Source organism: Podarcis filfolensis, assembly GCF_964270895.1.
Source record: "Podarcis filfolensis genome assembly, chromosome: 9".
NCBI lineage: Eukaryota > Metazoa > Chordata > Lepidosauria > Squamata > Lacertidae > Podarcis > Podarcis filfolensis.
This window is the reverse complement of record NC_139610.1, coordinates 39,314,355-39,340,856: the sequence shown is the minus strand read 5'-3', so window position 1 is coordinate 39,340,856 and position 26,502 is coordinate 39,314,355. Positions and strand designations below refer to the sequence as shown.

The 26,502-nt window shown below is 41.7% G+C and overlaps 1 protein-coding gene across 7 annotated transcripts in view; it reads right to left on the bottom strand.

Moving 5' to 3' along the window:
- SH3D19 (SH3 domain containing 19) overlaps positions 1 to 26,502 on the bottom strand; it is a 68,672-nt gene that overhangs the window by 18,835 nt on the left and 23,335 nt on the right. For 4 of the 7 annotated variants that reach the window (XM_083631068.1, XM_083631070.1, XM_083631071.1 and 1 more), the window contains exons 3-11: positions 19,814 to 19,854; positions 16,634 to 16,674; positions 15,186 to 15,228; positions 13,397 to 13,544; positions 12,997 to 13,204; positions 11,442 to 12,410; positions 6,168 to 6,275; positions 4,245 to 4,357; positions 2,562 to 2,620 (exon numbers count right to left, since the gene is read on the bottom strand). In XM_083631068.1, the coding sequence (XP_083487194.1) occupies positions 2,562 to 2,620; positions 4,245 to 4,357; positions 6,168 to 6,275; positions 11,442 to 12,410; positions 12,997 to 13,204; positions 13,397 to 13,544; positions 15,186 to 15,228; positions 16,634 to 16,649 (1,664 nt within the window). In that variant the 5' untranslated portion in view covers positions 16,650 to 16,674; positions 19,814 to 19,854. The remainder of the gene's footprint in view (positions 1 to 2,561; positions 2,621 to 4,244; positions 4,358 to 6,167; positions 6,276 to 11,441; positions 12,411 to 12,996; positions 13,205 to 13,396; positions 13,545 to 15,185; positions 15,229 to 16,633; positions 16,675 to 19,813; positions 19,855 to 26,502) is intronic. The other 3 variants (XM_083631065.1, XM_083631067.1, XM_083631066.1) reach the window with 2 other exon arrangements.

Sequence of the window (26,502 nt, the reverse complement as noted above, 5' to 3'; positions counted from 1 at the left end):
TGTGTGAAGCTGCCGAAGGCAGTGAGTGCACCATGTCTGAGCTGCCTCATGTGCAAGCTTGCTGAACCAGCTAGACAAAATATCAAATTATAAACAGTTAGAAAGAATGTTTACACCATACAGTGGTACCTTGGTTCTCAAACGCCTTGGCACTCAAACAACTTGGAACCCAAACACTGCAAACCTGGAAGTAAGTATTCCGGTTTGCGAACTGTTCTCGGAAGCCGAATGTGCTCCATTTTGAGTGTCACGCTTCCACTTTGAGTGCCACACTTCTGTTTTGAGTATTACGCTGAGGTCTGTCTGTTTTTGCTATTTATTTTGCATTTTTGTAGCTCTTTTTTTGTGTGTGTGTTTTTGTGACTGTGTGGAAACCAGTTCAGCTACTGACTGATTGATTGTGTGACTGCAGTACATTGTTTATTGCTTTCATTTTATGGATCAATGGTCTTGTTAGATAGTAAAATTCATGTGAAGTTGCTGTTTTAGGGGTTGTTTTTAAAAGTCTGGAACAGATTAATCCATTTTGCATTACTTTCTATGGGAAAGCACGCCTTGGTTTTGGAATGGAGTTCTGGAACAGATTAAGTTTGAGAACCCAGGTACCACTGTACTGGTAAATATGTTCCCATCTACTGAAGTATTTAAAACACCATAGGAACAAATTGGTTTTTAGCTCACAAATGTCATTCTGCTGGCCACTAAACAATTTGACTGATATGAGTTACTGGGAAATTGTCAAAATAGTACAGTGGTACCTCGGGTTATAGACGCTTCAGGATATAGACTCCACTAACCCAGAAATAGTACCTCGGGTTAAGAACTTTGCTTCAGGATGAGAACAGAAATTGTGTGACGGCGGTGCGGCGGCAGCGGGAGCTCCCATTAGCTAAAGTGGTACCTCAGGTTAAGAACAGTTTCAGGTTAAGAATGGACCTCTGGAACAAATTAAGTTCTTAATCCGAGGTACCACTGTAATAAGTAAGAATAACTTGGCAGGGCTTTGATATGTATTTTTACAGCATTCATTTCAATAACTATACCTGTTGTGCCTAATTCTCTATATTTAACCAGGGCAGTTGCACAACATCATAAAAAAATCCTTATAATCCTTAAAACATTTACAACTACTTCTCTAAAAATGTTAAAAGAGCATTGCCACCATCTTAAACATATTTTAAATACAAAATGTTTAAGCAGAAAGGAGAGAGGCAAAGTATATATTTATTACGATCTTAACAAACACAAAAGCAACAGGTTAAACGTGTAATACAACAAAGCTGACAAGAGAGAGAGAGAAAGAGAGAAAGCCATGCTTATATCAACAGCAACAATGACTCATCTCCTTTGGGATTAGCCGAGTCTTCCTGAAACAACGCTCTCGGGTTTACTCCTATTATCATCATTCCTGCAACTTAAGATTTCGGAGCTGAAAGACAGCTCTGTCTTCTTGCTATGCAAGACTGGACTGATCCAGTTCTATGATCGGTTCAAGCTGTCTAATGCAGGATAGCTATGTCAGAAGAGCAGTGGTACACTTTCTAATTTACTGTATCCTTGCTTGGAATAGCTGGCCGAACAGTTTATCTGCTACAGAGTTGAACGTCATCAAAGCTTCCCTAGGGCCCAATTCCTATGTTGCACTAGCACTATGTTACCAATTTGAAAGTGGAATCATATAAATGCTGTTCTGCTTTGTGTGGAAGCAGCTCCCCACGTGGGGAGCTCACGAAAAAGGAGGACTGCACTGGCAAGGCTGAAATCATGAGGATCCTGTTTCAAAGCAGCTTCATGCAAGCAGCTTCCCATGTGTAACAGTGTTTATATGATTTGGTTTTTCAATAACATATATGACCGGAGTGTTCTTTTCTGGGTTGCTCTCAAACTGAGCAACTTACTATTAGATGCACTCCTATTGCTGTCTAATTCACACTTGACCAATAGTAATCTGCTGCTATTCCTAGCTATAGAAATAGGCAAGTGTATCAGGCTAAACCATGGGTTAGCGCTAGTGCATGAACGGGAACAAGCCCAAACAAAGCCTCCGGTTTAGACATTCCTCCCTGGGAGAAGAACACTGCCAGAATTTAGTTTCACCTTTGCAGAATGTTGACTTAGTTTTGCATTTGAACCAGAGGTTGTGGCAAAAGGTAGTTTAATTATTCCTGTCCCCCTGAGCAAAACCAGTTGGGCATGCAGTATTCTCTGTCTAATATTCCTTTATACATTTCAAGGGAGCCTGGGATAGCTCTGACTTGGTAATGTATGGGGACAAAAGAGAGAGGAACAGCAGGAGTTCATATTCCACTCAAGAGGCAGTGTCAACAGTATAGAGGGTTCATTGCCATTGCAGTTAAAAGGAAATGAAACTGCTGCAGTGAGAAAAATGATTTGAATGCATTCTTATGATGGATCAGTGACCATGACCAATGTATGAACCACACACACACACACACACACACACACACGAACTAGGCAGCATCTTTACTACACCAAGACTTTTCCCCATCTCTTTCTACTCCTTTTTGTATAGTTATTGGACAAATTGATACTTTACTCACCTTGGGGGCATTATGGGTTCATTCTTTGATGACTGTTTCAAACTAGAATGCTCAGATTCCTATTGGAATATAAAATCTGCATTATTATTTGGACAACATGATTTGAAAGTTCAACATTATTATTACTTCAAAGGAAAACTTAAATTGAGATTTCACTACAGAGATTTTATTATTTGCGTTTTTCCCCTGAAGGACTGTTTCCTGGTGAATATTAGCACAACTTATGCTATTAGTATTTTGAGAGATGTAGGGCAACTATTTGAGAATAAAATGTAGTAAAGCCCGTTTACGGTAAACTAGGGGCCTCAATACACAATGGCAATATCTCCAAGTAGTCCACTGATTTCATGTGGTCTACTCTAAGTATGTCTCTAAGTATGCTGAAGAATTGATGCTTTTGAACTATGGTGCTGGAGGAGACTCTTGAGAGTCCCATGGACTGCAAGAAGATCAAACCTATCCATTCTGAAGGAAATCAGCCCTGAGTGCTCACTGGAAGGACAGATCCTGAAGCTGAGGCTCCAATACTTTGGCCACCTCATGAGAAGAGAAGACTCCCTGGAAAAGACCCTGATGTTGGGAAAGATGGAGGGCACAAGGAGAAGGGGACGACAGAGGACGAGCTGGTTGGATAGTGTTCTTGAAGCTACCAGCATGAGTTTGACCAAACTGCGGGAGGCAGTGGAAGACAGGAGTGCCTGGTGTGTTCTGGTCCATGGGGTCACAGAGAGTCAGACACAACTAAACAACAACAACAAGTATGTCTAATGTTGTACAATAACCCAATGTGACTGAAGAAAAGCTAGTGCCAAATTCTTCCCTAGTGAAGAAAAGACTAATATCTTCCATCTTTGTGATATTCAGTGGGGCAGTGTGGTGGGGTGGTGGACAGAAGATCTTTCTTTCTAAAGAGATATGATGCACTTTCAAAAGGGTAAATGGAATTAGTTCAAAGAAATCACATTAGAGATAAAAATTCTTAGTAGAACTTTGTGTATTACTGTAGGATATGGGGACAGCCCTCGCTGAAGAAAGGAAACAGAAACTACAAATGATACAACTGTATTTTTCCAACACAGAGAATGGCCTTCTGTATCAAAGCAATGTGTTTCCATGCTGATAGCCAAGGCATCCTTTCTTTTCTGAGGTAAAAACAGTTGATGCCTTCATTCTCATACCAACTCCCATCAGCCGCTGCCAGCATGACCAAAGGGTCAGGGTTGGATGGGCCTGTAGTCCAATAACATATGGAGGGGCTCCATGCTGGTGACACCTACAACAGAAGATCTCACACCAGTACATTAATGTGCTCTGACACACAGCTTGGGACTTTATGGTCTAGCATAACAGGGTTCTAAAAGAGAAATTAAACCAAGATGGAATCATGGAGCTGTGTGTGTCATCCTGTAAGCTACAGGATATACATACATACATATCTGTGGAGGAATTCCAGAGCTATGGCAACTCCAAGAGATGGCTATTCACCCTCTACTTGAAGACCCCCAGCAAGAAGGAGCCCACCACTACCTTTCTAAATAATTGGTTTAATTGTTGAACTGCTCTTATGATTAAGAATTCTCTCCTAAAGTTCAACAGAAAACAATTTAGAGTCTTAATTCTCAAAATGGCACCTTATGTACAAAAGGATAATTCAAAGATGATAAACAAAGAAGAATGAGTTACCACATTTTTTGTTGCTTTGTTGTTATTGGGTTTTCCAGCCGAAACGCCAGATGTGTTCCCTATTGGTTTTTCTGTAGGAAGTGGAGGAGGGCTCTCTGGAACTTCATTTAAAGCTGAAAAAATATTAGTGCTTTTATAAAGATTGCCATAAACATCATACAGATACACTAAAAAACATAAACATGAGTGGGTGTGATCGATCAAAAGGAATCACAACATCTCTTTGAAAAGACATCCTGGCCAGGGGGTTTCACCATTTCAAGAAATGACACATAAACGCCACAACAAAACCAATGACCCATGTACAAAAAGGTATGGACCTCTTCACTAGGGATACGGACACACTGGTGAGGATGCATTATGTCAGACTTTCCAACAGATGCTGGAGTGGGTCATAGAGATACTACTCCACACCTCCCATTTCAGAACTATAAAGACTGTGTCTTTCACAAATGAACTGCCTGTTTCCTCTTGCTATCAGAGCATGACTGTTTTCTTGGGCCAGAGGATAGTAAGGAGGGTGGCACTGTGGGTTAAACCACAGAGCCTAGGGCTTGCCGATCAGAAGGTCGGCGGTTCGAATCCCCGCAATAGGGTGAGCTCCCATTGCTTGGTCCCTGCTCCTGCCAACCTAGCAGTTCAAAAGCACGTCCAAGTGCAAGTAGATAAATGGGTACCACTCTAGCGGGAAGGTAAATGGCGTTTTCCATGCACTGCTCTGGATCGCCAGAAGCAGCTTAGTCATGCTGACCACATGACCTGGAAGCTGTACACTGGCTCCCTCCGCCAATAAAGCAAGATGAGCGCTGCAACCCCAGAGTCATCTGTGACTGGACCCAATGGTCAGGGGTCCCTTTACCTTTACCTTTAAGAGGGGCATAAAGCTATAGCAAGAAATGTAGATCATCAAGATCTGAAGGGACAAATATATAGGATGATTTTTTTTCCCTTATGGAAAAAAGGAAAATGTAACCACAAACATAACTGGCACATGGTCAAATATTCTACTTTCAAACTTCGCTTGTATGCTACCAAATATATGCAGTGACTTTGAACTCTTCGGATAAACAGCAAGGGTACACACCTGACAAATAAAAATAAAATACTCAGTATTCATAGTGTTGTTCAGTCAACCTGAACTTTAAAAAAGAATGCAGTTTTGTCTAAATGTCACTCTAAAGACCCTAGAAATGGAGGTATCGCTCTAATGAAGGCAGATGTGCATGTTGCTAAGCAACAGCTCACTGCATGGAATGAACTCTAAGACAGAATAGGTATGTTTTTAGGTATCTCTACCCAGAAGCCTTTCACTGTTCTGTCATTATGAGAAAGCTTTTGCTAAATCTTTACACCAGGGCACTAAGGAATAAAGGAGACGCACAGCTCTTAGTAAGCTGCTTTTTGTCAGTCCAGACTATTTGTCCTCCTGGCCCAGAACTGTCTACTTTGACAATCAGTGGCTCTCAAAGGTCTCAGCAGAGGTCTTTCCTGTAAACTTAAACTGGAGATGCCAAAGATTGAACCTACGACCTTTTGCATACAAAGCTTGCGCTCTGTGACTGAGCAATGATCTCTCCATGTGTTAGAAAACTAGAATTGTGCAAAGAACTGTGCAAGAAGTCTCAGCATATGCCAGTGGCATACAATTCCTAAATTAAACCACTGCATAATACAGCCGAAAAAATGTTAAGCACTAGGGGTGGCATCCAATGTCATGTCAGCATACTTCCACTTCTGCAACAGAGCCTCTCCTTTCTCTCTTCCACCCGCAATCCTTCTGTGGCCAACTCAAATTTGCTCTGGATGGTCCCCTCTCCCAACCCTCCAGAGCAGATTTTTTAGGAGACGCAGGGGCCTGTAGGGGAAGAGAAAATCTGTTCTGCTCACAGACAAATATAATTGGATTTCACCCTTGGATGTTACCTTTTGTTGGTTTAGCTGGGATTCGGATCACAGTGGGTTTGCGCACAACAGCTGGTTGAACTGCCGGTTCTTTTGCAGGCTCTTGTTTGGAGGGCAAAGTGACAACATCTAAGGAAGACACAAAATTCAGCATGTTATTTTGCTCCGGTTCCAGAGAAAATGCCATAAACTTCATTCATTATGGAAATGTTGCTGAAAGGATAAATGTGTGTGCCTGAAATAGGGGGTGGGGTGGGGAAAATTACCCTTACTGTACATTAATTCTGTAGCCATCTTGACTGTGAAGACATGCAGAGGTTTTTTTTGTATGGGGGGGGCATTATCCCTGAGGACAATCCTACCCTTTGTTCCTGAATGTCTGCTGAAGGTCACCTATGGCCCTCTCATTTGAACTAAATCTATGTTGCTGTATCCAATGATTCTGTGGGAAAAAACTAATTGATTTACTTTTGTCATTTCCATTTCCAGAACTGGATTAGTAACAAAAACTGGCTTGTAAACAACTGCAAATACAGTCATACCTCGAGTTACAGACGTTTCAGGTTGAGTTTTTTTGGGTTACGGACCGCCAAAACCTGGAAGTACCGGAACGGGTTACTTCCGGGTTTTGGCGGTTGCGCATGTGCAGAAGCGCTAAATCACGCTTTGTGCATGCGCAGAAGTGCCAAATTGCAACCCGTGTGGGCAGATGCGTTGCTGCAGGTTGCGAACGATGCGGGTTGCGAATGTGCATCCCACACGGATCACGTTCGCAACCCGAGCGTCCACTGTAAAACAAAACGTTGAACATAGGAGGCTGTCTTATAGTGTGCCCAGACCAGGCCTGGGCAGGGGGGCAGGCAGCCGAGTATACTTGCCCCAGGCCTCAGAGGGCTATGTTGGCTGGGGGCTCTTGTCAGGGACAGGCTGCATTTTTGTTTTGAGTTTATAACTTTATTCTAACAAGCCTACAACCCTGCCGCCCCCGGCTGGGCCTCAGACAAGCTCTGCATGGGCCTGAGTTGATCTTGCTCAGTACTGTCTAAACTGACCGGCAGCAGCTTTGCAAGATGTCAGGCAGGGTTCTTTCCCAGCTCGACCTGAAGATGCCAAGGATGGAACCTGCGGCCTGCTGTATCCAAGACAGGTGCTCTACCACTGAGCTATGGCTCCTCCTAAGAGATCTCTCTAGTGATGTATGGAAGCGAGAGCTGGACCATAAAGAAGGCTGATCACCGAAGAATTGATGCTTTTGAATTATGGTGCTGGAGGAGACTCTTGAGAGTCCCACGGACTGCAAGAAGACCAAACGTATCCATTCTGAAGGAAATCAGCCCTGAGTGCTCACTGGAAGGACAGATCCTGAAGCTGAGGCTCCAATACTTTGGTCACCTCATGAGAAGAGAAGACTCCCTGGAAAAGACTCTGATGTTGGGAAAGATGGAGGGCACAAGGAGAAGGGGACGACAGAGGACAAGATGGTTGGACAGTGTTCTTGAAGCTACCAGCATGAGTTTGACCAAACTGCGGGAGGCAGTGGAAGACAGGAGTGCCTGGCGTGCTCTGGTCCATGGGGTCATGAAGAGTCGGACATGACTAAATGACTAAGCAACAACAACAACAACAAAGAGATCTATCTCCCTGAGTGCCTTTGGGAGGAAGGGAAGCATGTACACTGAATTAATTATGAATAATATGCTCAGGGCTTCTGTCCTAAGAGGAATTTCCACTGCCCTGCCTTTCTGTTTCCCTCTCCAATTGACACCTAACAGTCCATGGCTAAGGATCATTGTGCTATCTTTTCTAGCTGCCCACTAAGCTTTATGGGGTTTTGTTTGTTTTTTATTTTTTTTAAAGAGTTTTGTTTATTTCTGCAAACCTTGGGATTTCTCTGAACATGCTGATATCTCCTTATTTCTTGTGGGTGGTGGGTTTTATAATTAAGTGTATAATTATGCTGCTGTTGTAATTTAGATATTACATTTTATGTGAGGGAATCATTGGGAATTTGGCTTATTATGTATATATTTAAGTTTCAGTAAAGATATTTGGGGGTGGGGAAGGATATCTCCTTATTTCTCAGTGGATCCATTTTAAACTTCACTCCTTTTGGCACTTGCCATCTAAGTGTGTTATTAGAGAGAAGAATGCAGCTGCAAACAAAGGGGCTGGCAACCTATAAATACTCAGTGCTATCTTGAGCACAATCCATAAAAATGAGAAAGCAGAATGCTTAATGCACTCGCTAAAGACTTCTCCAATCCAGTGATAACCAGAGAAAGATCAATTCTTTTCTCTAGCAATAATCTGATCCTTTTTAGGAGTGTGAACCTCACACAGGTTGGAGTTGACTACTTTTACTAATAAAGGGTTATTACTGTATGAAGCTTTGAGAGCACTTAGTGTAAGACTAAGAAGGGGCAGTATGCAATTTTCCTAAAAAGTATTCCTCACCCCAAAATAGTTGCTTTCCCCAAATGCTTTTTGCCACATTTCTATAAGATATTAAGGTGCTTCCTATCTTTCCTACAGACTACAGATGCAGAATATCCTACCATCTTTCAGTGTGCTCTATTCCTATTTTGGCACCATTATCTAGATCAGGAATTGAGAAACCTGTAGCCTTCTAGATGTTGTTGAATTACAGTTCTCATGATCTCCAACCATTGGCGGTGCTGGCTGGGGCTATTGGCAGTTTGAGTCCAGCAATATCTGGAAGACCACACGTTTGCCACCGCTGAGCTAGACATACTGAGCTCCCTGTCCTCTGCATAGCAACAAGCAGAAACAATAACCCCACAGTATTATAATAATTATTATATCACAATATAAGCTTTTCACAACTATGGCGCCCAAGACTTCTAGTCACCATCTCTCTGCTGACTACGATGAGAGAAGGTGCATATGGCTTTTCTCCTTCAGTAGACTGCTCTGCGATGCATGTTCTATTTCCATATTTAATCTGATTTAGAAGTACAGCAATAAAAAGAACAAAAAACACCATTAGACTCAAGGTACTGGTTTCAAGTATATACAAAAAACCATCAACAGTTCATTTCCTGCTGTAATCTGCCAAGGCCTCATTAAGGCAATAAGGAAAGGAAGTTGTAGTACATCAAAATCCCATCTACTTATTCACTGCACAGGACATAATAAGAACACACAATCCTTAAACATCATTAATACAGACTCATTTATGACAACTATACCCTATTACCAGCGCAGATTTACAACCCACACAACTGAAAGCACTTAGTAGCAAATGAGGCAAGAAGCTAAAATAGCCTCCCCCCTTCAGTTTTGAAAACACATTCTCTGCATGAAATCTACACAATATTATTGGGGGAGGGGAACCATATGGCCCCTATAAAGTATTTGGAAAACTATGAGTAAGATCCTATTGAAGCATCTGACGTGGAAATGGAATGCCCCCCGTGCACCCCTAAAATCTGCTGCAGAGCATTAGGGGACCCTCCGAAGCAGGTTGGTAGGTGGGGAAAGTTCTCGTTTGCTGGCGTGACACTGGATCTTGTCCTGTATGTTTCTTCAAATAAGAAAGAGTGCCACTTCCCAAGAAACAATTGGAAGTGCATATTTTTTATTATTATTATTATTATTATTATTATTATTATTATTATTATTATTATTTGGAAGGTACATACTACTACTACTCCTGCTACTACTATTGTCTACTTGATTTATTGGTCATTTACTACAAAAAGGTCTCTAAGTGACTAACTTTAAGCTGCTGGTTGTTCTTTCGCAGCCACATCCTTACCCGTCCCATACCTGATGTCAAGTGTGATATAGGTGAGCGTGGTTTGGGAAAACAGACTAGTGGGCCAAATTAGGATTCTGGGCTGTGGATTGGTGGTTGTCCACCACTGCTGTAATGGGAAGAAGCAGCACATTCCATTCTGAGCCCTGGCTGTTTTCCTGTTTTTATTTTGCAGCTGACACTCAACATTCAATGGCTTCTGAGCATGCTCAGTCTTCATTGGGCTGTGTTTTGGGTTTTGTGTTTTTTTTTTTTGCTTTTGCCACCATAGGGTTTGGGGTTTTGTTATTAACTGTGGAACTCTCCTGTACTGCATATCTCACTAGGCACATTTGGATACCCACTGGGGAAAAAGTAGGGGTCTTCTCCCCCTATCTCTTATTTATCACCTTTCATTGAACCTTTCAGCAGCATTTAGATTTTTGTATGAGCCAGAAAACAGTAATTTCACACATAAAAATTCACAAAACACACCAAATATAAAAATTATGAAACATATCAACAGTGTTCCTCTGAACGGAGGGATCACTACTGTTGCCATATTATGATTGTGATCTCTCAAAAGATCAACATGTAATGGCACTTTTATACTTAACACAAATGTATCCTCATGCAAAGAAATGCCTGCAAATCTTGTGCTATAAATCTATAGAGGCTAAATGCTAGATAAACTAATGTCTCATTAAAGTTTCTAACTACAAATGTGTGTGTGTGTGTGTGTGTGTAAAATCTACTCAAAATGTCACAATCATTCTTACAAGCAAGGGTAATTTTAATTGGGCACTCCTAATACACATATATGCTATTTATTCAGTGCACTTAGCAACTCACACTCTAAACTTCTTTGCACACCAGCTCCCAGTCCCAAGGCAAAATTCTCACTTGGTATCGGGTCTCAAGCTTTCTTCCAGTACAATTTATATATAACCACTACATAAATGTACATTACTACATAAATGTAATTCTTGAAACTGTCAGTCATGGATCAGTTGTTATGCCAATGTTCCAGTAGCCCTGTTTTTTTAAATCTATTCCTATAACCAAGAGCATTGCTGCCAGAAGCCAAATAAATACAAGATTATATTGAATAACATCATATAAAATTTAAGAAGACAGGAATAAAAATAGAGAAAAAGGACAGAAATACTCTTTTTTGTATTCAAAAATTAAAACAAGAATGATTTAGGGAATTGTAAAGCAAAATTATTTTAAACATATACTAAAGGTACAAGTCCATATCTACATTGCCTGAGGTGAAGTTGAAATACATTAGGAGAATATTATTTTACTGGTAATGTTTCAGTTCCACTACCCTGAAAGCCTGCAAGCTTATGGAATCAAACTTTAGTTCCAGATTCTAGGCAGACACACACACCTGTATACAGCTCAAATGAATGAATTTTGACCTTGATTTGATAGGTTTCCCAAACACACCAATGTTGTGATAAAAACAGGCATGCATATTCAGAATTGTAATCATTCTTATCGGAAATTCCTTCCCTCTTCTTAAATCTTACCGGATTCTGACGGCGTAAGTTCCTGAGGAGTCCTGGCTGAGTTAGAGGGTAAAACATCATCATCAAAGCTAATCAGATCTCCTTCCGCAGGTGGCTTGCTCTGCCCTGGAGGTGCTGAGAGGCTGCTGGCAGGGGGCTCCGCCAGGGATCGAAAGGCATTAGACTGGGCAGCTACAGAGAGCCTAGGAGTAGCACTTATTGGCTTTAGTGGAAGCATAGGAAGAGCAGGACTTTCAAAAGAAACCGACTTCTTGGGAACAAGTGGCCGAGGAGCAGGAATGGGAGATTTTCTCTGTCCATTACTGTTTTCTGAAGCTGACTGGCTTGTTGAACTAAGCAGTCCATTGCTACTGCTTTTTACAATGCCTGATATGGGTTTCTTTGGCAATTCTGGCTTGGTTATGTTGCTCCCAGCTTCCTGAGGTTGCAGTTGCCTTTCCTGGGAAATGACCTTTAGTTTGCTTTCTGTCCACGAATCCCACTCACCTGAAGCTCTGTTGGCCACTGGCTTTGGTGCCACCACAGGTTTTTTTGCACTTATTATGGGTTTGGGGCCTAAGGGGCGTGGAGATATTTCTGGCTTCTTTGTTTCGGTGTTTGCTTGCGATTCAAAAGCTTTAATCCGAGATAGTATGCTACTTTGGCTCTTATCTTTATCCATACTGTCCATATGAGTGTCCCAAAGGCTGTCATCTAGTAAGGACAGCAGCTGAATTGCCGGTGTGTCCTTTTCAGTCCTTGACTGGCTTGCTTCTTCCTGATTGTCTTGTGCGTTGCTTTGAGTATCTCTAACAACAGGTTTCAGATTGCCTTTTGATCTTGGTTTTGGAACAGGACATATTACAGCATTAGGCTTCTCCTGACATGCCTGCTCCTCTTCCAACACAACTAGAAGTTCCTCATTTTTGGAAGGACTGCTGATCAGCAGAGATGATGAAGGTCTAGGTGGCTTTCGAGGAATTGGTACAGCTGCAAAACAAAACGGTACCTCCAATTCATTGAACGAATTTTAGAGGGGGAAAAGATTGCAAACACCATCTAAAAAGAGGCATTATTCATTTTCTCATATGGAAGGGAAGGCTATTCTTTCAAGAAAATGCCTAACACAACACAGACATAAAAACAAATAGGTTTCTTCCTTCAGAACAATAGTTTTCGACCTATATGCAAATTTAATCTAGCAACTAATAAATTCATATTAACCAGCTAACCTTTCTTTTGTTGTGTGGCATCCCTAATTCTGCTACATCTTAACTAATCACATTTACTTATGTCCCTTTCCCCACTGTGATGCCATTAATTCATTTTTGTGAGCAGTGGTTTGGCTCTTGTCGGCACATGTTCACATGCAAGTGTGAATGGGCTCCAGTTGTGAAAACTCAACCACAGCAATGCAACACACTCATATAAAACAATACGAGAGAGATGCTGCGTTGGTCTGAACTGGATCTCCAACAACTCTTTAGGGAACACTTCATAATAGGATTTGCCTTATACAGCTGAACCCATGCAGCTGCTTTTAAATGTAATTCAGCTACAATTAAGACTTATATACCTGGAGTGCTTTCGCATTCACAGAGACCGTGCAGATTACTTTTCACATTTGTTCCTGGCAAGTTGCTGATTATCTCTTCTGGAAAGTCAGTCTGTGTTGAAGATGTAGTGGTGCATCTAACATTAACAGCACTGGCAGCATTATTGTTGCTAGGAGTGTTGACTTGCACTCGACTGATCTCTTTGATTACCTGCTCATAGGAAGGGGGCTGCAAAAGAAACACATGCAAATTCCACATGGCATGGTTTTGTTTCGCAAATGGAGCATTTCTGCATGCATACAAATCTGTCCCATGCCCCAAGCACTGAGGATAATTATTAATTCTGATATTGAAGTCATATCACCATATCGTAGTCACCACATTAAAATCAGCCTAGAGGGAAACCCTCAACTTCCTCACCTCGGCGGAAACAAGATCATTTGTTCTCCAAGGGGCTTGGGTGTGAGACGACTGAAAACCTAGCCCTTGCTGAGGGACATGATTTCCACCAGGAAACCAGGAGGATGGTCCAAGCGGCTCAGCTGCAACTATTGTGATTTCAGGGCGCCTGAAAAAGGTAAAAAAAAAAGATTAAACCAATGGCTATTGATGTAATTTGGAGATGTATTTTATGTAGATCTTCAGACCAAGCATAGGACCCCTCTGCGCACCCAGTCTATCAAACAACAGTTTCCTAAGGTAAACGGACCCCTGACAGTTAGGTCCAGTCACGGACGACTCTGGGGTTGTGGCACTCATCTTGCTTTACTGGCCGAGGGAGCCGGCGTACAGCTTCTGGGTCATGTGGCCAGCATGACTAAGCTGCTTCTGGCGAACCAGAGCAGCGCACGGAAACACCGTTTGCCTTCCTGCCGGAGTGGTACCTATTTATCTACTTGCACTTTGACATGCTTTCGAACTGCTAGGTGGGCAGGAAACAGTTTCCTACTTTCTGCAAATAACAAAGAACTCCACAAATATCAACAGAGCTCTTGGATCTTTGCCCTCTGTCATTTTGATTACCATACATTTTGATGTGTCCACCTATGAAAGACCATAAGAATTCTAAAAGCAAATTATCTGGGGTTAAGGACATATGTTGCTATAGTACTTAGAGAACTATTTTGTGGCTATGGCAACGATACATCTAGACACTACCAAAAGAGAGCCTACAGAGGGTGATTCCAGTACTTCTTTTCACACACTGGCCTTATTGCATGCACCCGAACCCCTGCAATATACAGAGTATTTATCTCCTAATAAACCACCCATGCTAATATTAAGTATTTGCATTTCAAATTATGTATTTCATACTTAAGAAGTGTAACGGAGTCTACAGGATGAAAACAGACAGCATCACATAATGGTATTAACAGGTTAAAGAGCGCAGGAATTACTTTGCACTGCAGCTTAAAATATTATCGCTAGAAAAATGATTTATTATGAATATTACAAAATTATTGTTCTTTAAAATATTGGTTGACTGATAGTAAGTCCAACTATGAACTCATATGGAAAAAACAAAACAAAACCACCTGCACTTGCTATAAAGGCTAAGGCAACAATCAAACAGCTCAAGTTTTACAACGAAAAGTTTTTATATTGTGACATTCAGGTAAGTAAACAGGAGGAAAGTGGTAAGTGAAGAGAAAAGGAAAGGAAAAGAAAAGGGGAAAATGTGAGAAGTCAAGGGAATACAAAACGAAAACATGTAAATGTAGATTATTTGTCCCTCAGCACACTTTTGTACTTGCAGATGAGAAAGATGGATAAAAAGATGATTTTCCACAACCTTTTAAAATCATGTTTGGCAAGTGGCAGGTTTAGGAACAGGTGAGGATCTTCCTTGTTAATTCCATGTCATTAATCTGGAACAAAAGGTTGTAGAAGCATGCATCAGGAAGCAGCCAACACAATCTGAGCAGTGGAGAGTTCCAAAGGAACTCAGCATGGGAAACAGGGCCAACTCTTTACACACTGAGGCATACTTTCAGTTAATTCAGTCCAGTGCATACTCTACTGGAGGAGTAACAGGTTTTAAAATAAATTTTACAAGGCAAATGTGTTTGTGAGAGAGAGATAAAGAAACACGAGCACAGATTAGAGAGAAAGAGAGACCAGTTGACAACAAAAACAGGATTAGACATACATTCTCAAACACATTTTATTACCAGGAGAACTGAATGAAATATCAATTATCACATCCTACCTTCTCTCTCTTTGCTGTTCACTGTGGCCAGATGTCCGAGAAGCTAGTTTGAAAAGATGTCAACAGTTAATTTGGTCTAGTACAGGCATAACATTTATATTTCAATACCCAAATTCTTGCCAAATTACTGGGGGAAAACTGATTGTAGTGAAATTTGCTTATCAGTAAAATCATTCATAGGGATTGTTAAATTCAACATAAAATATGTTTGTTAAGGCTAGTCCTTGAATGGCATCTCGAATGAAATTAAAAGAATTTTCACAAAGCACATCTCATGGTTTGGAGGGCAACATAAAAATGTTAAATCCGAAACTGGTTTTGTAACGCGGTATTAAAAGACAAGGCTGCACACTTGAACAACAAGGTTATGAAAAAATACAGAAGCAATGCTCCAGTCCAGTGCGGATACAGATCTCTTGAGTTTGTCAGGAAGCCAGATTAATTTCCAAGAGAGAGAGAGAGAGAGAGAGAGAGAGAGAGAATCTTTAACTGCCAAAGTATGTGTGCCCAGAACTGCTTTCCATCATTTAAATTATTGAGAGAACGCTTTAAATGGAGGGTATCTGTATGAAGTTCACAATTCCCCCTTGGAAATCACAGAATTTGGGGTGCTTACTTTTTAATCCAGATTTCTAAAATTAAAAAGAGTGTGCGTGTGTTGCTCTGTACACTCGTCCCACTCTTCAGAAGTTCCTCCTAATATTCTTCTTCTCAAAAGACAGAGAGGGAGTCACTGCAGAGCTGCAGAGACAGTCACTGTAGCTCTATTACACTGCAGGCCGCTATCCGCAAGCCTGGGGAGCCCAGCGGGAACTCCCGCCGGGCTCCCAAGGATAGCTTCCTGAAGCCTGGAGAGCGAGAGGGGTTGGTGTGCACCGACCCCTCTCATTCTCCAGGCTTCAGCGAAAGCCTGCATTCGCCCCATAGGACACACACACATTTCCCCTTCATTTTTGCAGGGGGAAAAGTGCGTCCTATAGGGCGAAAAATACGGTATATATTAGGTATACTATCACGATTATTAAACAAAGTTAATGATAGTTACGTTTTTAATGCATTTTTATTAAGTAAAACGATTCCACTACAGCAGGTACAATATAGTACCATGCAGATGTTTCAGATTTCAACTTCCACCACCAGCCCCATCATCATGGCCAATGGTGAGGATGCTGAGAGCCGTACGTAGTCCAAGCATCTCCACACTATAGCCTCACCTCAACCTATTTTTATTAGCATTATTTGAATCGCACTTGAATGCATCCTTTTACATAGGTCTTATATAAATAATACAACAAAGAATTAACCAGGAGGATGCTTCTGCAGCAGTGGAATTTAAGAGAGGAAGTTTGGTCTTCTCGTGCAGAAGCAAGCTACCCTAATTACGCCACTGCAGATGGATCAGCAAAAATCAGCAAAGCAGCAGCTGGGAAAGGACAGCGCAGACGTACCTCTTCCACGGGGCATATTTGATGTGCACTATTCATGAGTGCTGAAGGAAAAAAAGAAGGGGTTACAGCAGAAGAAAGAAAGAATAAACCATGCTAGTAGTAAAAGATCCACTGGGTTTCTAATGTTAGTCACACAAAGATGTCACTATAGTATTTCCCCTGCCTCCAAGGAACACTGCAGCAATCATTTGCCAATTTAAAAATTTAGAATATATATATCCATATATATATATATAGACTTTCTATTTGGTTTAACAGTAGAATTCATCAGGTTCAACTGACCTTGCTTTGGAATTCCCAGGAATAAAAAAGTTATCTAATATGATTCAAAATTGCTGTGCTTGATTCTGCTATTCAGAAGAATGACAATAGGCCACTGGAGATAAAAGGATTGTTTCAAGCAGGTATCAGCAACAGATCCTTAGGTCCTTCTCTTATTGACCTTTTGTCTCATAGAAGCCTTTCCGGATTTAGATCCTTTTATGCCGCCCTTTAACCTTATACTCACTGACCAATGGGACTATGTGATGCTTGATGGAGGCACTGCCCAGTTGACACTGACAAGGCCTCTGGTGGTTCCCCATTTGCAGAATACCATCTCTAGTGAGGTGCTTCTGTCGCCATCATTATTAACTTTGAGGATGTATTTGAAGCCATTTCTGTTTACCCAGGCTTTGGGTGGCTAAAATATACTGGTCCTCACAACCCAAATATCACTGGACGGGGCAAAATTTTTAGCTGTAACCATTTTTAGAATCCTTTAACTGCCTTGTAATTTTGGTTTGTTTTTGTTTTTTAAGTTGTGGATCTGTTTTCTGAGCTCCTTTGGCAGGAAGGGTGGGATATGAATTCAAATAAATAATAAATACTCTTATTTCTGAAGCAGAAGTTTTTTTCTAGTTTTTGTTCTGCAGCCTGGTTGGCACTGATATCAAGAGATGAAGGCTGGGCGTTCAGAGTATGCCTTAAGACCTGAGCAGGTACTTTGCAATTTTTCCTGGATTCAAACCTTCTCAAATCAATACTGAACCTGCTCCCAGAAAACTGGGTAGAGACAGACTTTATAACAAGCCAAACCACATATTAGCTTAAAGCAGCACAGTATAGTCTTTAATTTCTATGGGATATGGATTAAGTCATGTATAAGCAAGTGGTATCTAAGTATTACTAATATCAGTTGCTACTGAAGGGCAGTTCATAATATTATCCATGGGAAAAGGAACTTTGATGCATGATAAAAGGAATGTGAAACATTTTTCTTTGCAGGCCAATTTATTCAATATCCAGAACAGGAATCCTGTAGCAAACACAGGTTTTTCATACCGAAATTTCTATACATCTTAATATCTTATTTCGATACCTAGTTTTATGAAACTGTATTTAGTTCACCTAAAAAGGTAAAGGTAAAGGACCCCTGACAGTTAGGTCCAGTCGCATGCGACTCTGGGGTTGCGGTGCTCATCTTGCTTTATAGGCCGAGGGACCCGGCGTTTGTCCGCTCCACAGACAGTTTTTTCCAGGTCATGTGGCCAGCATGACTAACGCCATTTACCTTCCTGCCGGAGCGGTACCTATTTATCTACTTGCACTTTTTGGCGTGCTTTCAAACTGCTAGGTTGGCAGGAGCTGGGACTGAGCAACGGGAGCTCACCCCATCGCAGGGATTCAAACCGCCGACCTTCTGATCGGCAAGCCCAAGTGGCTCAGTGGTTTAGATCACAGCGCCACCTATCCACAGAGTAATAATAGGGACTAAAAAGTAGAGTAACTCTTGGACACAGACAAAAAAAAAGTTTGGAAAAAGTTGTTTTTATATGGAATCAGTCATGGGGAATACGTTTGTGATACATGCAAAATATGGTTAGTACAAGACAAAACAAATGAAACAAGGGAAGTAATTCCTGGTAAGCATTAACTCCAGCTAGTTAGAGAGAATGAAGTACTGATATAAAGAACGGGAGAGTTCAGAATCGTTGATTGAAAAGGGAGAAAGAAAGTGGGATAGTTTCATTTCACACTTGGCCAGACTTGGGTTAGCCTGCAGTTCATTCATCAAAGTAGGGTGTGATCCCATCCCACGTTGTGGCACAGGCCGTATTTCAATCTTCTAGGCCAGAGCTGCTTCATCTTTACTCATGCCAGAGTACTGTTTGTACAGCTGGGAGAGGTGGCAGGGAGGCACTTAGAGAACTTCCTTCCTTCCTTCCTTCCTTCCTTCCTTCCTTCCTTCCTTCCTTGAAAGGAGTTGAAACTCTCTTTGGAAGAACCTTCTTCTCCCAACTCCACAAACAGGTCTAGCCTGTATGAGAGTGACTTTTTGAAATACTGGTGTAACAGCGCTCCTGACATAGTTCTACATCAGACTTCCTCAACCTTGGCCCTCCAGACGTTTTTGGTCTACAACTCTCATGATCCCTAGCTAGCAGGACCAGTGGTCAGGGATGATGGGAACTGTAGTCTCAAAACATCTGGAGGGCTGGGGTTGAGGAAGCCTGTTCTACATTGACTGAAAAGTAGGTGGATAGTTTTATGTCGAGCCAAAACAAAGTGGAGCAGCATCGCTCCCACTTTCCCTCGTGCATTGCTGAGAAGAACAGAAAATGGCCTTTAATGTAGCTGCTTAGGACGGGGAGAGAAAGCAAGGACTTTCCATTAGCTTGCCTAGACAAGCTACCACCCAACCCTTGGCTTCCTGGACTCCCAACAGCAGCCAACCATTCTGCTTACCAGGGAGGGACAGACCTTTCCTTTCAACCGTTTTAACTTAGCAGCCTGTGCTCCTTTAAGCTTCTCACAGGCACAATGGTGAGCCATGGTGGGTAAATAATGTGAGACAAGATCAGTCTGGTAGGCTCTTAGGTTCTTATGAGCCCTGAACTTGTACACTCCCTCTTTCTCCTCCCTCTCTAGCACAGCAGTGAGGAGGAGTTTGGAAGCTTTCACTTCCAGTTCAGACTAATTGGCTGAGTCCTTTGAGTATTTATCTTAACTGTGGAAGCAAGACAACTTCAAGCCACGGTGCCGGTAAAAAAATGTTAGTTTGGCAGCTACTTCTCAACAACTACAAGACAAAACAAATGCATTTGCTATCTGCTTAATGAAGCTGCAATCATTTTTGTTGTCATAAAAGTTAAGACACCTGCTCAGAAGGTGTAGAGAGCAGTCTGAAAGTATACTTACTTCTCTTGATTGCTGCTTTAATGGATGACAGGGGGCCTTGGCTTGAAAAGGAGAAGACAACAAAACAAAACAAAACATCAGTACCCATTGTCCTAAAAGGTAACAGAAAAACAGGGGGGAATTCTTCTACACACATCCCTAATTATCACTACCTATAAAATTGTTCATTTTGTAGCGAAGTGAAATTCTAGTTTATTTACTGCAGTAAATAAAAGTAGGGAAACCACTGTGGAATCATTGCACAATACCAAAAGAAGACCAGTCTTATCTCTTTCTGATAATTTTAACAAGTGTGGTTGATTGCAGTTCAAAGTCATTTTTTCCAGCTACAATGACATTTTCCATTTACTACTTCCTTCAAAAGCCCTCATTCCTTTAATGGAAATTTTTTTAAAAGTATTCAATGGAAAATCTAGAGGATATGGTGCAAGAAAAAATGGAACTATGTAGAACTATTGGAACTATCTTTCCAATAATGGGCTCCATCTCCCCTATACTGGTGTGCAAGGCTCAAGCTTGCCAGCACCTGTTTATAGGAGCGAAGTTCACAAACTGACCAAAACTGTCTATGGAAAGCCCCAGCAAAGATGTAGGGATTGTTCCATTGGGTACTGGAAAAGCTGTATGCATCCAATCTTAAAACCTGCTGCTTCAGGAAACCAGTATTTTAATGGGGTATGCAACAGCATGAAACAAGACATTATACTCAGGGATAAATCCTAGGAATAAAGCAGGGATTGCTCTGAGATAATGAGCACCGGCAGCCTCAGTCTCTTTACTTAATTTGGAACAGAGAGCTATTTCCCCCCTTATTACAATAACAATTACTCAACTTTTGGTGTGTCAGGTCCCCCTGACCTCACATGGAGAAGAAAGGCAATTTAAAAATCCTTCTTTCACTGTTCTACCTCTGTACCCCTATGTGTTCTTGATGTCTGAGTCATTTCAGGACTTAAAATTAAAATTCCATATCTATCTTACAAGGATAAAAGTCCTATTTTAGGCCTGTTCAGTACTAGGTTCAGTTTTTATTTTCCTTGCTCCAAGGGGGAGAAAAGCAACTGGATCCAAAACATAATAACAGATCCCAAATACACCCTCCTTTACCTTAACCATCTTCCCCTGTACAACTGAGGCACAAGCAAAAGGTATTTTAATGTCCTTGTCCCCAGAGTGAAGAGTGACAGAGCCTGGGACAGTCAGTGCCTTCCCTTTTAAATAAACTTCAGTTTTGTATTCCAAAACGCGGGAAGAGATTTTTTTTTAAATCTCCTGCTCTAAATGTGAGGAGAAGGTCTGCCAGATCACTATTCTCTCATGGAGCAGAATGAATGGTAGAATTCTTAACATGGGACAATGGAATGCAACACTTCAGACTGAAAGTGCAGTAGAAGAAGAAGAAGAGTTTGGATTTGATATCCCGCTTTATCACTACCCGAAGGAGTCTCAAAGCGGCTAACATTCTCCTTTCCCTTCCTCCCCCACAACAAACATTCTGTGAGGTGAGTGGGGCTGAGAGACTTCAGAGAAGTGTGACTAGCCCAAGGTCACCCAGCAGCTGCATGTGGAGGAGCGGAGACGCGAACCCGGTTCCCCAGATTGCAAGACTACCGCTCTTAACCACTACACCACACTGGCTCTCACTCAGTAGCACATTTTAAGAACGTAAGAAGAGCTCTGCTAGATCCGGCCAATGACCAATTGAGTCCAGCATTCTGCTGAAGCATGCAAGCAGAATGCAACAGCCCTCTCCCTTCCTGTGGTTTCCAGCAACTGGTATTCAGAAACATACTACCTCTGACAGTGGAGGTAGAACATTGAAAGTAGACAATGTTTTTGAATGCTCCTTTAATGAACCCCCAACTCCCTGCAAGCAGAAAAGTAGCACAACAGGCAGCAGGCTATATTAGAATCAGATGTGTTTTCTTATTTTCTTACAGGATTCCCTTCCTGCCACACACCCCAAAAATTGTATTCTCACCATCGATCACAAATGGTACAGTCTGCCAGCTCCAGGCAAAAATCAGATCCTGTGATGAAGACGAAAGGATCTTCCCCCTCAACAGCAACACACACAAGCCTTGCAAACCGTAGCTGCTCATTTCCAAGCACGACCCAAGCAACAGGGGAGAAAACTATGCCAAAACATCTGTTGATGTCCACATGGTGACCGAGAGGGTTAAACAGCCCTGTGATTGATTTGAGTTGGCTTTCACAGGAGTGAGTCATTGGGTGGTTTCTTGGCCCTTTACTTCTTGCACAATTCAATCTATAACTCCAGTTAAACTTTAGTTTGCAAATAAGGGTCGTAAACATTTTTTACTTTCTATATTCTATATACTTTCTGTTTCCATTGTATACCAATATTCCTGTGAGTGTATATAATTATGTATTGCCCTTTGTGAGTGTTAGCTGCAATCTATCCTGATTAGTTTAGCTTTTAAACACTAGTTCAAGCTTGAATAGTTTGTGGTTTCAGCACACTATTAAAAGGCTCACATTAATCATAAGCCCTCACCCATTTCAACATCGTGCAACAATAACAGTAATCATTGGGATAAAAGCTTTACATTAGACACCATGGGTTGCACACCAACATCACCACAATAACACAGATGTGTCTTAGAAACAATAACATCACACACACAAAAACGGTATTCCACCCAATTTGTGCGTAATAGAAAAGAAAAAACAAACAAATTATTTTTAGCAACAAAGTCCCATGCCACTATAAAATGTTGACAGATATGATACCATGAAGCATAGTTTTGTGCACCAGAGCCCAACATGTCTTTGTCATGTGTAAAAAGGAGTTCTCTAAATGAGCTTGCAAAATCAACCAACCAGCAACCAGTTCCTCTTGCCTTTGAATTTTCTCTTTAAAGGAGACACTGTTTATGCTGCAACAGACTAACCTAGCTAGCCTTCTGGAATCTGTTAACAGTGATACTTTAAGATGAACCAGTATTTCAAAAAGCAAAAGTTATCTCTCCACACTGCAACAACTTGTTCCAAGTAGTTGCTGACTCAGTTGAGTTACACCCTTCATGGCATTAGAAACACAAACTTGTAAGCGTGTGACCTTTGAAGAAGATGCCTGGCTCAGAAATTCTAAATTGGTGTAATACAACCACACCTCTTCTAAACTTGCCTTTCCAGATGCAGCAACATTGCATGCAGAGCTATACTAATGAAACGCCAAACTTTGCTGTGCTAACTCTCCATGACTACGTTTCTACCATACCATGCCCCAGAAAGGAATTTTCACCAGAAAGAAAAATACCTCTAACAAAGCAAAACCCTCTTACACCCCAACTTGAAATGCAGTCATCAAAACTGTTAATGTTGACTATCTTTCCTCCACTTCCGCATACAGCAGGACAGCCAGAAATATTTAGGCTGAAGTAGCCCTATGAGTATCAGAGGCACCTGTCTGGGAGGAGGAAGGGGGCATGGCAAGATCAATATACCAACAAGATGTCTCTGAACTGCATCTGATACCTACTGTGGCCATGGAAATGAAATGCCAAATTACCGTATTTTTCCATCTATAAGACGCCCCCCCAATGTATAAGATGCCCCCTATTTTGGGGAACTCAGATTTAAGAAAATGCGGGGAGATATATCAGTGTATAAGACGTCCCCCTAATTTTTGACATTATTTTTTAGGGGGGAAACCTAGTCTTATACACGGAAAAATACGGTATGTTAATTGCATGTATCAAAATACTGTATACAAAGCAAAGGTGTCTCTTGGGCACTTAAAATATACTTTCAATGCAGCCTTTAGAAAGTAATTTTGCCTTCAGTTTCCTAAAATGTTAGCTGTGAGAGGGCCTCTATTCTATGGTGTCAGGAGGTCATCAAATAATCTGCCTTGGAAATTCGCTTCTCTTTCTGTTCCAACTTCTGCATTCCTAAATTACAGCTCTCCATTCATTTTAGTGATGCTTTTCAAACAAAACTCCAGTTATTTGAATGTCATCTGGACTAGATAATAATATACGGTACTGTATTATAAGGTAAAATACCAAGCAAGGAATCACAATTCTTTTTTGTTCTGGAAAACAACATGTATCTCTAATAATATGCTGGAAGCAAACTGGAAAGAGGCTACAGTATTGTTTAGTATGCATCTTCTTAATGGAGCTGAGTGTTCTGAAAATTATTTCAAGTCACCCTTCCTGCGTATTTCTTAGCTCTCAATTGCATTTTGAAAATAACATTAAATTAGATTAATAGGCACAAAGGTTATCTTTTAAAAAAACATTTCCATAGATTATACAGTACTCCACTGATTACATGTAACAAAGTGATTTCTGAAAGTACACTTTTCAAAACAAAAACTTTTGGGGATTCTGTAAATGTTAAGCTTTAAAAGGACTCAAATATATTTTGTTTAAAAAGCAAAAGGCAAGCAGATTCTAGTTCTAAGCTTAAGTGTCTCTTTAAAAAGTACAAATCACTGGGTTGTCTCCAACTGGACTGGGAGACCCTCTGGAACAAACTTTTTCTTGGGGACGGGTTAGAGAAGACAGAAAAGGGGAGCCTCTTTGCTTTACCTCGCTTACTGGTGATCTGATGACGTTTCTTCAGAGAGCACTCATCTCTCAAAAATGTTTTCTAAATGGCACATTATGATTGAGGTTACTACAAGGCAAGATGGGGAAAGAGGCCAAGGTTCTGCAGCAAATGCTTATGTGGGAGAGAAAGAAAAGCAGTATGGAGTTGCAAAATAGCCAACTAGACAGACACCAGGGCCGTCTTTAGCAGATGTGGCGCTAGGGTGCAAATATTCGCCTAGCACCCCCAAATTACTACGGATAGTACTGGGGTGGCCGTAGCTGCGCACTGCCAGCCATGGGGAGGGGGGCGCAACTCTCCCCCATGCCATTGCGGGAGAGCGATCCGCGCAGAGGCTTGGGAGTGAAGTTGCGCCCCTCCCAAGCCTCCTCGGGAGGAGAGCAATCCCCACAGAGACTTGGGAGGGAAGCCATATGGTTGGTGGGGTGCGGCTTCCATCCTAAGCCTCTGCGGGGATCGCCCTCCTCCCGAGGAGGCTCGGGAAGGAAGGTGCACGCCCGCCAGCCTTATGGTTGGCGGGGCACAGCCGGCAGGCATGCAAGGAAAGGGGAGGCCGCCGGCAAAGCTGTGCAGCTCCACCACTTGCTGGTGAGGCAGGCGACCTCGTGCGACGCACCACTAAGCCCTATGGGAAAGACGGCTATGACAGACACAGCCTGAGATTTGTGGCTGACTGAAGGACATAAAGGGGAATGCTCTCTGGGGAATCAATGTTGCTGTCCATTGCTTGACCATTTTCCATGTCGATTTTTATGCTTATAAACAAGCACATTATACAAAAGGCACAGTCTCCAGTCATCTCTCAACAAGCCCCGTAGTCCTATCCCTGAACTTCTCTTTGCCTCAGAAAGAGGGGGGGGGGGATTCCTAACAATAGGAGCAGCCATTACAGAGATTATATTCTGAAAGTCTGCACTTCGTAAAGACATTCATTCCCCCCTACTTCTGTTTCATCATTTATCCTTTAGGTGGTATTCCACTCGGCTTTATTTATTTATTTTTATTTCATAAAATGTATACACCACTTGATTGAAAAGAAAGCTCCAAAAAGTGGTTTGCAAAAAGATAAAACAATAAAATTAAGGATCATTAAAATGATTTGAAACATACAAAAAAAGTTAAAATACTAAAACAAATTTAAAATCACATCTGCATTTCTAAGCATCTGCGTAGGCCAGCCTAAAAAAGAGTCTTTTTAGCAGGTCCCGAAAATAATACTGTGAAGGCATCTGCTTGATATCAATAGGCAGGGTGTTCCAAAGTGAAGGTTCTGCCACATTAAACAATGGACTGGTTTATAGTAGTGCCTATTCCAGCAACTGAAGCAGTTGAGTGGGCACATGTAGTAAGATGATCTTATAGGTAAACTGCTCACAAGTTGTTAAGGGCTTTGTATACTCAGTTTTACTCAGAGTATATACCTATTTAAATTAATGGACCTTAGTCATGTTTATTCATTTTAGCGGGTCTACTCAGTTGAATACCACCTTATAGCTTGGTCATGTTTCCCCCCCAAGTAGATTTCTCCCTACAGGATTCTCCACCCTCCTTTAAGATTCTAGCTTTTTGGCTAACAGGTGTAGAATTAAGTGTTAATAGAGGCTCAGAACTTACAGGGTTAAGAGTTCTGAGTGATGACGCCTCACATTCTGAGGGCGGGCATAGAACACGGAAGGGGTGTGTTTTTCTCTGTGTTCTTTCAGTCTGTGTGTTTGCTCTAAGGAGAAAGGAGCAACATGGGCGAACTCTCACCGGGAAGATTTACGATGTGTTGATCTGTACGAGAATAAAGACTTTAAGATAAGGAGAGCTGCGTGTCAGCCTGAGTTATTGCCGCCACACGACAGAACGTTTCAAGCTTCTACTTCCGCTGTGTTTTACGCTCTGCTGAGTCAAAGGTCTTCGGAAGGGTCAGAGGAGGCGCAGGGAAGTGTGCCGGACCCCTGGACGTAATTGACTCCCATTCCAAGAGGTTATGGGTGTCAGCAATAAAGATAAGCAACGTTCGTGCGTGTGAGAGGGCTGCACCCAGAGGCCAGCTAAGGAGAAGCTGGTGCCAGCTGAAGCGAAGGGAGCTCGCTGGGAAGTGAAAGCTGCAGGCAGAA